A 13,051-nucleotide genomic window follows, 5' to 3' on the forward strand; every position below is an offset into this window, starting at 1 on the left:
GGGAGGTATTTAAAATGACATGGTTATGTTATCTAAAATGGACACTAAATTCATTTCGTTTGCTCAGCACTCAGAACATGTTGGACCTACTATTGAAAGACGTCACTAAGAAAGTCATGTTGGTTAGCCTGGAAAAAAAAACTGAATGTAGGAAAATGGCAAGAATCTGAAAGCCTTGATTATTATACTCTCGACAGTTGTCACATCTCCAGTTGCTTAGCAACAGGGGGGCTGAGGCATAATAGGATGGCTCAATATGCGGCTTCATTTCACCATCATGGTAGCCTAAGCCTAACCAGTCCTTTCAGAAGCACGTAGATGCAGCCAGAGTTTCTCAGTCCAGGTCCTCAGGGTCCTCCACCCTGCGTGTTTAGAGACAACCCTACTTTAACACACCTGAATTGTACAAATGACTTGTTAACAGGCTGCAAAGAATTTGATGAGGAAGTTCGTGAATCTGAAACAATTGAATTGGAGCAGAAGACATGATCCTTTTCAACCCTGCTTGATCCACTCCAATGGCCTGATCAGGCACCACCCATTATCTAAGATCAGCGGTGCTGAAATTCATGAAAGTGTCTTTTTTTTTATTGAAAAATAATCATATCCAGAGTCAAGTCCTTCAGATCTTTTATCTGCAACTTTTGGATGCATGCTTTCTCCAACACTTCTGAAATAAAGGGCTGAATTCTCTCATGTGCACGTCTCTCAGCTCTGCAGAGGCATGGTGACGAGCCAGTCGTTTGGTTCAGGTGTGTTGGAGAAGGGCTGTATCTAAAAGCTGCAGGATGGTCCATGGATCATTCATCAGTACCATGAAAGATACTTGCAGTAACGATGTGGGACGATCATTTTAAGTCATATTCAGCTGATTATACATAAACATCTGGTGTGAACTCATGAGTTTGAGTCATTGCTTCTTAGTAGTCTGCTTACCTTTAATCCTTTTATTTTATTTATTTAATTACCTTTAATGGTGATAAATTCTTGTATCTATGTATGTGTGTAGAATAACTACACATATAAGAATTGACAAACAACTGCAAAGTTAAGTTTTTCTTCAAAGAAAATAGAAAGAAATACCCATTTCATAGAGAATGGTTTGACTGTGTTAGAATAAGGAGTTAATGCGGCTCCCCTACGAACAGACCTGTTTGCTTATCTGACTCTGCTCTGCTTTGCATACAGCTCAATGTGAGCCAGTATTTTATTATTCATATGAGATACAGCGCACGGTTCAACGTTGAACGCTGGGCTGTCATTTGCATCCGTAGTCAGGGAAACAAAGCATTTTGGTTGACTTAGAGACAAAGTTCAACACAGGATAATTATGCATTAATTCAACAAAAACAGAAAGCTTCACCTTGGTGTGTGGAGTCTGTGTGATCACAGCGTCATGGGAGTGAATAATGGACTGACTCCGCTGAAAGAAGAAACTCCAGAAACATCCACTGACAAAAGTAATCCGGTTTTCTTTCCTTTGCACGCTTGTCTTTTTTATAAATGCATTGTTTAATTTCAGTTTTGATGCAACAAATTCAAAGCTTTTCACCTCCTACAAAGATCGAGAGCTTTAAGTGGGTTTTAATTTCAGTCTGAAAATCTAATGAACCATGTCAAGTGGGTTTCAGAAGAATGCTATGAACTCATTGTTGTGTTTGTTGATCATTTTAGTTATCATCTCATTTGAATTTTTATTTTAAGAGCTATTTTCCAAACATGAGGAAAGGATATGATATAATAACATTTTACCCACTCATCCCAAGTGGAGTGTGGCCATGCTTCTAGTTTCAGCTTTGTCTGAGGCTTAAAGAAGCAGCTTAACCTGTACAATCATGGTGATTATTGTAATGTGATTCAAACAGTATACTTTGAGAATCTTTCCAGAAACCACGTCCCAGATACTCCTGATATTCTGCATTTCGGCTGAAGGGTTTGCAGCAGATTACTGAAAACTAGAGATGAAACTATCAGCATGGTTTGATCTTATTAGAGCTAAGTGGTGAAATGTTCATACTGTGGCTCTGTTGGGCTGATTAGTATTAATTAAATAAAAAAAATGTGCTGCATGGTGATAATTCAACTCCCACTGATATGACAGTGTGTGTCAAATCCAAGTGAAATTTTGTCTGTGTTGTTGTGTTTTAGGTTCATTCCATCAATACAGACAGCTGAATTATTATTTATCTCTGCTGTGCTTCCTGCTCACCATCATCACTCTGCTGCAGACTCTGTGCCGTAAGTAGCTCATGTTATATCCACCATAGTGATCAGTGTAGTATTTAGCCATATGCATACAGCCCTAAATAAAAAAAAAATCTGATGATATTTCATGTTTTTACAGTCAAATTTATATATTTATTCATCTACATTAGTAGATGTTGATAAGTAAGTAGTTTAAGGCTGAATAATTAACAAAATAAATGCTAAACTAAACAGTATCATTAGTCAAACAGGTGATTTCAACAAGTAGTTGTGTTCAGGATCTGATCTGAAACAGTATCTGTGTAAGGCTCCATGTTTGATGAGTGAAGAAGAATGCTGGATTGGAAAACAAATGGATGAGCGAAAAAGCAAAAAGTACCAGAAAAAGAAATGAAGGTTGGAAGGAATTTGCATTTTCTCCTTCTACATTGCATGATATTAAATCATTCACAGAATACATAGAAATTTCAGCGTGTGCAGAATTACAGCATGACCCATAAACTGGACCTCCTCCTGATATTTAATGAAACGCTACTCCTCCTACACCGTTTGTCTCACGTCAATCATTCATGTATCAGACTCTTCAGCCCATTCAGGAGATATGTGCTACAACTTTTGGTCTTTGTAACATTTAAACCGTTCAAGTTATTCAGGTTTTTGTCAAATTTGCAAATCCTTTCCAGTGATTGGACAAAAATGGAAGTCAGCTCAGCAATTGGTCCATTTTGTGCACAATTTTTCTCCTTCTACATTGCATAGTATGAAATTGTTCACAGAATACAAAGGAATTTCAGCGTGTGCAGAATTACAGCAGGACCCATGAGCCGGACCTCCTCCTGATCTTTAATCACTCGCTGTATGAAGCAGAGTCAGTCCTCAACTGTTGCTTTGCATTTTACACGTTAAATGTCCACATTTAGAGGCTGGGGCGGTTGGAGGATGGAGTTACATGCTTCACTGGGTTACAAAGCATCTGCAATAACTTTAAACACACATACTGACCCATGGGGGAAAAAAAAACTGTTAAAAAATTAAGCTTAAAGAACTGTACTGTAATTCTCTCCACCGATCACTTCACCATAAAGCTAATTAGGACTTTCCCACTCTTGTGACATGAGGATGTAGACGCTCGTAACATTTAATGATGCTGACCTCTTCCATTCCTCACAAGTTCTACAAAAAGGGAACGGAAAGGTTTAACATTCACAACAGCTTACTTTTCTTCTTCACTTCTCCCTAACTTGCAGACCTACCAGCTACGGCAGACGTGGACAAATATTCCCATTTAATCATTCCTGGCTGATCTGTTGTGCTGATGAAATAACATTTTTCTGAATGACTGGGATCCGAGTCCTTCCCCCTTTTGCTCAACACATAAAATTTGCCAGACAAACTATGTTAAACTAATCAAACACAGCATTAAAAGAATAAAGATTTGATCTTCATCTGTTTGGTTTTCTGTCCTCCAGTGAGACCGGGCTTGTAGGGAACACATCAGTCCAAGATCTCCTTTAGGTGGTCAGTGGTGAATACCATTGGAAATGATTCACCTCATTTTCCTGCTTGTCAAACTATTCAATGACCTTGCCAACCCCCAGCACACACACACTTAGCAGGACAACTTTATGTCATCATTGTTCTGGTCAAGCAGCCTGTATATTCTTTTGGTTTACATCATGAATGCATTCGCCCACACGCCGAGTCCAGAAAGATGACTTATCTGAATATCCCTTTTTTTCCAAACCTCTGATGATCAGCTGTCATAGTTTTTTGGAGCAATGAACAATTAAATGTGCATTCATCATTTTAACAATGCATTAGGAGGCAGGTTTGCAGTATTTTTATGGTATTAGCAGAATAATAACTCATCACTTCCTACTGATCCAGAAGTCTACACTGTTTTTTTATTCTATTCAAACTTTTTTTATAAAGCACTTTTCATATCCTACAAACAAAGCACAAAGTGCTTTACACAATAAAAATAGTCCAACCCTTCTTCATCCTCCCCTTCCCATCCCCCCACACACACACCCCACGCACAGATATTTAGGCCCGAGCACCTTGGCGGTGCGAAGGCCTATTGTAATTGCAGTGTTTATTATTATTTTTATTCGGACACTTCGCGTGCTTTTTTGGAGGCCTGAACGTGCTCGAAAACTCACCAAATTTTGCGTACCCCCCCAAGGGAATACGAAAAATTTGATATTTTGAGGTGCTCCAGAATGTTTGGGCGAAACTGAACGAGAGCGCCACCTATTTTAGGTGCCCCGCCACTGCATGTCGTTAATCTTTATGAAAATTCATACACATGATCTACATGACAGGACGAACAAAAAATCCTCTTAATGTCATGGTGAAATGTCGACAGGAAGGCGGCCATTTTAGGTCAAAGTCAATATTTTGGCGTTTTAGCACCTCGCATTTTAACGAACTCGTCCTAGAGCTTTTATCCCACTGAGCCACAAATTGCTCAGGATATTCAGGAGACATGTGTGATTAAATGTTGTGTTATTTCTTCTAATAGGAGACTTAGTTTACGAGGGGCGGGGCCTCAAAGTTTGATGTCTCGCCATGAAAAATTAAACGGCTATAACTCCCACATAAAGCAACATTTCTGCACCAAATTTGCTAGATATGATGGCAGTCCCCTCCTACAGAGTTCTATATGCCAATATTTTGATTATGAAATAGCCACGCCCCCTGGAGGTCAAAAGTGTTGTTTTTTGCTCACACACCCATAACTCTGGCTTGGTGGACACCACATGGCCCAAATTCACTCAGGCATCGCAAAACATGTTGGTGAAGAGATCTGGTAAAGGACGTTGCTCTACGCTGCACGGCGTGCCCGTGACGCCATGGGGAAGTTCCATGCGGCGGCGTGACATCATAAATCACTATAAAATTCTCAATTTTGATCTGATCACCCTAAAACTTATAGGGATTAATAAGGGATCAGTCCTGAACAGATTAATGTGACCATTGCTGGTCTAGACCTAAGCCCCGCCCACTTACAACAGGAAGTGGTTTTTTCCACGTTTGAGGGTTATGCTTCTAAGCAAATTGTCCCAAACACTTGAGACTCCTCCAAAACATGTCAAACCCTTTCATGATGCCACAATAAAAACCTCAAGTCGCTACGCTAAACAGGACATGGCGAATGGCGGTCCAACGCCATGAAACAGGAAGTACCTGTGACCAAGCCATGGAACCTTGGACCGCCACCATACTTGCCATGACTGATGACAGTAAGGCCCTGAACTAAGCCCCATTGAAACATTATGGAATAAATGGAGCATGTCTCCATAGCGCCCCCTACAAAATTTCAATCAATCAGCCCCGCCCACTACATTGACCAACATGGATAAAATTCATCACAGTTGGAGAACCTTCCAGTACCTTCAAAAAAGTCTCTTGGACATATGGGCTAAATTCAACAGGAAGTCGGCCATTTTGAAAAAGGTGCCATTTTTGGGGTAATTTCTTTGCCATGCATTTTAAACAACTCCTCCTAGGGATATTGTCCAACTGACACCCAACTTGCACAGGATGCTCAGGAGGCATGTGTGATTTAAAGTTGTGTTATTTCTTCTAATAGAAGATTTAGTTTAGGAGGGGCGGGCCTTCAAAGTTTTATGTCTCATTAACAAAGACTTATTGCTAAAACTCCCACATAAAACAACATATCAGCACAGGAATCGCCACATTTGATGCCAGTCCCATGATGAACAAAATATACAATGCAATAATATGACTATGAATTAGCCCCACCCCTTGGCAACAACAAGTGTCTGATATCGTGAACCAGGAAGTACCTGTAACAAAGCCATGAAACCTTTTATCTTCACCATACTTGCCATGACTCATGACAGTTATGTCCTTAATAGAGTAAAATTACAATATAGTGGAGAAGATAGTAAATGGCTCCATAGCGCCCCCTACAATATTTCAATCAATCAGCCCCGCCCACTACATTGTCTGACATGGATCAAATTCAGCACACTTGTAGACCCTCCCAGTACCTTCAAAAAAGTCTCTTGGACATATGGGCTAAATCCAACAGGAAGTCGGCCATTTTGAAAAGGGTGCCATTTTTGGGGTCATTTCTGTCATTTTCTTTGCCATGCATTTTGAGGAACTTCTCGTAAGAATTTTGTCCAACTTTAACCCAAATGAGTCAGGATGCTCAAGAGACATGTGTGATTAAAAGTTGTGCTATTTCTTTTAATAGGGGATATCATTTAGGAGAGGCGGGGCAGCAAAGCAGATGTGATGCAATGAAAAGGAAAACTGACATAACTCCCACAAAAAACAACCAACCTGCACCAAATTTGCTACAGATGATGCCAGGCATATCCTTCACATTTGTGCATGTCAATAATTAGATTATTAGTTAGCCCCGCCCCTTGGTGACAGGAAGTGACCCTTCATAAGGCCTTAATGGCCTGAAGTGCAGTCTGGCTGTACTTTAGATTGAGAGAGGCATGGGAAGGATGTTGCCACAGGAGGCGGTGGCATTATGCCGAGCGGCGCCATGGTGCGAGGGCCTATATCACCGCTTGCGGTTTTAATTAGTTTTGTTTTTGTTTTTTAAAACTTGGTATGCTCCAGTTATACATCCGAAATGTTTTAATATGTATAAAAACTCTAATCATCCCTCATGTGGGCAATTTTTCTTCTGTTCAGAAGTAGGTTCTCTGGAGACTTGGGACCTCGAGGGATCTGGGCAGAATCTGAACTGGTCCAAGACCTCTTCTGGGCTGAGATCTCTGGAGGTGTCCATGGGTCCTCTTCATGCTGCTCCCAGTTTAAAAATCAAGACGCTAAACACTAGGGGCGGGAAATCGAATCGAAAAAAATCAAATTTTGTTTAAAAAAATCTTTTTTTTTTTAAATAAAATAATAAATATTAATAATAAAAGTAAACCATTATAATTTTTTTGTCATTTTTATTCTTATCTTTTTACTTGTCTTCTTGGGCATTATAGCAGCAGAATGATGGTCTGGCTACTGTGTTGTTTTTTTCTCGTTAAAATCAAGAAAAATGACGAGAAAAAAAAAGTTTTAGATATTTATTTTTGTTTTTAATCTACAAAAATCAGCAATATCGAAAAATTGTGAATGTTTAGTTGTCAATCGTATTGTGATGTTGCCTTTTAGAAAAGTCAGTGACTGTTGACGACTCTGCCCAGGAAAGAAATCGAACCATTAATTTCTTGCATGAAAGGATCACTGATTCACAAAGGTCCACGGATCAGCACCATCCACCGTCACCTTACAATGTCACTGAATGCATCTGGAGATCTGCAAGTGCAAGCCAGATATTTGTGATTTGTTCCATTTCTACCCTTTAATGCTTTATTATAGTAAGCATAAATGATTCTGTTAATCAGGGGTCTGAAGTGAGCATGATTACTAACACTAGGTGTTCCTCTCAGGTGTGTAATGTTCGTGATTTATTGAATTTTTTTTTTTTTAATTTCCTTTATGTATACCAAAATAAAATTGAAATATTATATCCCTGCCTAGATGAAGCATGAAACTCATTCCAGCTGCAGCTACTGTGACTATGCTGTCAGATGAAATTGTCTTTAGAGCAGCTGGGATATTCTTCATGACGCGCATAAAAACAACCAAAAGAATAAAATGTCAAAGCTTGGGCAGCTTCTTGATGAGACGATAGCTTTATAATGTATGAGGAGTGAACACACATATTTTGTTTGGTCATATTAAAGCAATTTTCTTCATCCTGCAACAAGCAGATGACCCCAGATACAATGTTGATCCCAGAGATGCTTTTATCTGTGACTATCTGCTGAAAGGTCAACAGATTCTAATTATATTAATCATTTTATCACCTGAGGAAAAGATTTCAGATTAAGTATAATAAACATCAGAAGATGTCATCTGCTTCGAAGGTTTAATGATTCATGCGAGGGGATAGATTTCTGTCATCAATGCATCACAGAGCTTATTTCTATTGATCATAAAAACTCACTCATGTTTTTAAAGCACACAGCGGTGAGGTTGGTTCAACAGCATTAATCCAGAGGAATTCATAGTTCTTGCTTCCTGTGACAAAAGGTAGAACGATGAGGAAATCAAGTATCCATGTTTGCTGAAATTCAGTGAAAATAATTGCAGTTTATGGCAGCTTTTACTCAGACATAAAGACATCAATTTTCTCATTTTGTTTTTAAATAATCTTTTAATGCGGTGACTTACAGAGAGGATTATCTGTGTTATTTTTAAATGGTCTCTGTTTCCTTTCCTTTGATTTTACCTCCATCAGTCTGCTTTGTCTTCTCTCCAACACATCCTTTTTATATCCCGTATCCATGGATACATCCATGCATCCAGTATGTAATTTTCCATTGTTGTTCTGCGTGTCATACCACAGTGGTTCAGATCACCTTGATGACTCAGTCCCAGTCGACGCTGCAGGAAAACAAACTGAGAGATCTGACCAACAGCCTGGAGAAGCTCAACAAGTCACACCAGCTCCTGTTCACCCAGTATCCTGCTCTGAACCAGTACTGCCCCGTCAGTAATTCCACCACTGGTGGTGAGTGTGATCAGATTTTATAAACCAGTATGCGCCATGTTCTGCAAAATGTTAAGAAGAAGCTTTCATTCCTATTTGTTTTTAAAAGGTGACAAGCTGGAATCATTCACAGAGTTTAGATCCTCTTCCTCCTTTAGAATTGAAAAAAAAAATATTATAAACTTACCAAACAGTTTCATTCAGCCTGCAGATTTTTGAACAGATCAGACCACCACAGACTGTCGGTGCAGCCAGAACGCTCCTGCACGCCATCATTTTCCCTCATAGGAATAATTGCTTTGCATACCACTCTCACAAGCTGAATATTTAATCATTCCTGTTACATATAATAAATATGAAATTGCCTTTAATTCTCACCACAAAATGAATTTGTCAAACTAAAATCATTCACTCGAAGGGTCACTGCAGTAGAAACACACACGAGGAAAATCTGAGGTCCTCCACAGAGGCACCACTTCAGGACAATTTGTACTGTCAATGAGGCGTAGTAACATCTGAAACATAACACCACTTGGAGTAAGAGAATACATGTACACCACTTTTAAATCTTGTCTACAAGATGGGTTTATACCAAGAAAGCTTGTTCTCACAGTTACATGCTCTGCAGGGTACAGACATACCCTGCAGACATAATGACTATGTGCTGTATTGTATGTTTACATGTGCTGCACTTTCCTTGTGTGTATACTTATCCTGTATGACTGCATCGTTATTGACTGTTTTAATTTATTTACAGTGTTTGCATTTTATCTTATCTTAAATCTGCACTTCAGTCTCATGCATTGGAATTATAAACCTCATTATGCACTAATTCACTTTATGCAGTATTTACTATAAACAGTTTGCACATTATTGTTTATCACTGTTCCTTGTTATCATACATGTATTGTAGGAGTTTGACCTGCCACGGGGCAACAGATGTAAATTAACTTCCTAAAGCAAAGGACAACAGAGGCAGAGAAAAAAATTTAAGATGTATAAAAGATAAACTGACCAATATTATGAGGACATGTAAGAAAGAATATTATAATAAATTATTGGGAAAAAAAATAAAGATAGCATTAAGGGTTTATCGAATGTTCTGAATGGCATTATAAGAAAAGAATAAAAGAAATATAAATTACCCAGAATACTTCATGGAATATGACAAGACTAATAATAATATGGAAGATGTGGTACACTTCTTCCCACTCCTTTTTTCAATTCCTTTCATTTCACAAATTTATTTAATTATCGAGTTGATGAGGAATTATTATTATATTAATATTATTAATATTATGATTATTATTGTTTCATTCATTAGTATGTATATGTATATATATATATGTGTGTTTGTATGTACATGTGTACATATGTATGTATAGTTATGTATATTTTCCTTTTCTTATTTTCTTTCATTTGTTCAAAATAAATGAACTAACTAACTAACTATCTAACTAACTCTGCACACGTAAAAAACAACCTGCTCATCAATGTGCAATATGCACAAACAAACCACATGAAGCACAATTAAGACAGATTTAAGACAGCAGTAGAAAAACTTTGCAACTCAGACTTATGGGATGAACATTTATTGCAATGCTGTAGTCATTTTGTATCAGTGGAAATTTGTCTTTAGCCCCTAAAAGTACATCTAAATTAATGTATTCAAAATGGTAATTAAAAATAAATCCCATATTGTTTTGAAAAGAAGAAGTGATGAATGAATAATTTAGACATTCATACTGAAACGTCTTCACAGCTGGAAACCTTCAGTTCACTGCCGGAAAATTGACCCTGGTGACGCATTTGTGATTGGAAAAGGTTGCTGATGGCTTGAAGCAGATTATAAGAAAGTCTGAGGGTCATTTATTTTCTGTTTTTCCACTCAGAGAGAGAGTGTAAGACGTGTCTGGGCGGCTGGATGCCTCAGGGGGAGAAATGTTTTCTCTTCAGTCAAGATAGAGCAGACTGGATCAGCAGTCAGTATCACTGCATGTCACTGGGTGGCGTTGTGGCCACAATCAGGACAGAGGAGGAGCAGGTTGAAACACACACACACACACACGCACACACACACACACACACACACACACACACACACATTATCATATCAGCCTAGTCTGTCATTTTCTCATGATTACTGTTCATAAAACACATATCAGTCCATTTGATTGGGACACCAGAAACTCTTTGTGGTAAATCTGAAAGTCTTTTTAAGTTTTTGTGTCTAACTTGGAACTCCACTGTCATAATCTACATCTTCCAGTTGTAAACATCTGAGATGTTGATATATTAGGTGCTAGGACACAAATACACACAGACACATAGCATCAGAGAGAAAAGGCCAGGGGTAGATTTATGACTTCTAGGAAGTATGAATGTCTGAAGAAGCAGCGGCTGCTTCAGGCCATTCAGTTACTGTTCATGTGACATATTTATCTTTTGGGTTTTCACCAGCAGAGATTCGACATTGCAGAAGAAAAACGGGGCAATCAAAATGCTGCTTTAACAAATATTGACATTTTCTGACATGTTTCTTAGGTATTTTTGTTTCAAACTGCTCAGAGTCTGAGTCACGGAGACTCATACTGGCTGGGCCTGAGGAGCAGCAGCGGGGACGGGTCCTGGCAGTGGAGCGACGGCTCCCTGCTGGAGGAAGGAGCACAGTAAGTATGAAAGATATGAGAGGAAGGAGGAGGAGGGGGAGCAAGGGGAGGGTTGAAGAGGGACAAACAGAAGTCATGAGGTAACAAGCCAGCAGATAGAAATCTCTGCTTCTAAAGTTGTGACGGTTGGATCGGATGCTGCAGAACCAGCTGTCAGGATGCAGCGCCATCCAGCGACATGCTGATGCAGGGACAGAAAAATCTACAAATGCTGAGCCATCTCTCACCATGATTTACACCTAAAGACGCATGGCTAAAATATATAAACTATCGCTACTGAAAAGCATAATACATTTATTGAAAAAAAATAAACAAGAAAATCAAACTAAAATAAAGCATGTGTTTAGACTTTTTTGTTGTTGCTGTATTTTTTTTTCTTTTAGCCATTTAAATGCTTATACTATTTATTATGTATTAAATTTCTTGACCAAAAAAAATCCGTAGAGCAACTGATTAATTTCCAGCCATTAGTTTTATTGCAATTCGGCAAAGTAGAAAAGGAAAAAAAGATGTTGCTCTGGAAAATACATTAGTTCATGGTTCAGATCATTTTGACCCAAACCCCAATTTATAATGTGCTTACATTAATCATATGAAAAATCTACTAAACTGGATTTTGTTTTAATGATCAAAATGTTTTCATTATTGCAGCTATAAACTATTATTTTAACTATTTAACCATATACTAGTAATTTCTCCCAGCTGTGGATGTACTAAACAAGTAGATGGAAAGAGAGTGAGGATCTGCTTTAATTGCATGAGGCATTTTTCTGTGGAGTTGTTGCCATAGTGACAGATGAAAGTCATTTGGGATAGTCTTTCCTCCCCCCCCCCCCCCCCCCCCCCCCCCCCCCCCCTACTCGTCTTCACAGATTTTGGGAACATGAACCAGGTAAAACAGAAGGAAAGGAGCTATGCGGTCGACTCACCCCAGGAGACAACTACAGAAAGAGCTGGTTTACTTCCAGATGTTCCAGTCAGATGAGGAGGATCTGTGAGAGGAGAAAGGTTTCATTACAGTGAGAGGAGAGGAAAGTAGAGAAGATGAAAAGAAAAAGAGCTCCCAAACCAACTCCTGTCTGTGTTTATTTTACATTTTCTACAGCATGCATTCACCACCGTTTCATTTCCATTACATTTTGTCCCTTAAAAAGAAATCCAAAGTGCAGAATCACAGGTCATCTTCTCAAAAATGTGGTTTGAAACTAAACGCAGTATTCAGGATTCAGCAGATAAACAAAGCCCCTGTTTATATTACAATTTTTACATCATAATATCATTCTTATACAATATGTTGCCCTTCAGATTCTCTATATGTTTTATGTTCTTTGAGATAACAAAAGATGATTTAATCTTAATTTTTTATTCTAATTTTCTCATGTATCTTCAGTGAATGTCTGTTTAAATGACTGCATGTTATAATGTTTTCTCTGCTAATTTACACCCATAGTGAAGATATCATTTTGAGACTATTGCTGTCATATTTCTTAAGTCTATATGGTTTATTACTTTTTTATGCTTAGTTTTACTAGTATGTGAATTGATACTGTCATAAATAAATGTAAAATTTTTGTATAAAAAAGTATTTACTTGTGGTGCATTCAGATAGAGCCCTGCAATGGATTGGTGACCTGTC

The 13,051-nt window shown here is 38.4% G+C and overlaps 1 protein-coding gene across 1 annotated transcript; it reads left to right on the forward strand.

Moving 5' to 3' along the window:
• Positions 1 to 1,396: 1,396 nt before the first annotated feature.
• On the forward strand, positions 1,397 to 12,438 carry LOC306770425 (struthiocalcin-2-like; the record flags this gene model as incomplete). The annotated part of the gene is made up of 7 exons (XM_079259285.1): positions 1,397 to 1,460; positions 2,149 to 2,238; positions 8,603 to 8,767; positions 10,639 to 10,790; positions 11,291 to 11,415; positions 11,560 to 11,567; positions 12,308 to 12,438. The coding sequence occupies 7 exons, from the start codon at positions 1,397 to 1,399 to the stop codon at positions 12,436 to 12,438; spliced, it is 735 nt and encodes a 244-aa protein (XP_079115411.1).
• Between the last annotated feature and the right edge of the window lie 613 nt (positions 12,439 to 13,051).

This window comes from Telmatherina bonti, assembly GCF_933228915.1.
Source record: "Telmatherina bonti genome assembly, chromosome: 19".
Taxonomy (NCBI): domain Eukaryota; kingdom Metazoa; phylum Chordata; class Actinopteri; order Atheriniformes; family Telmatherinidae; genus Telmatherina; species Telmatherina bonti.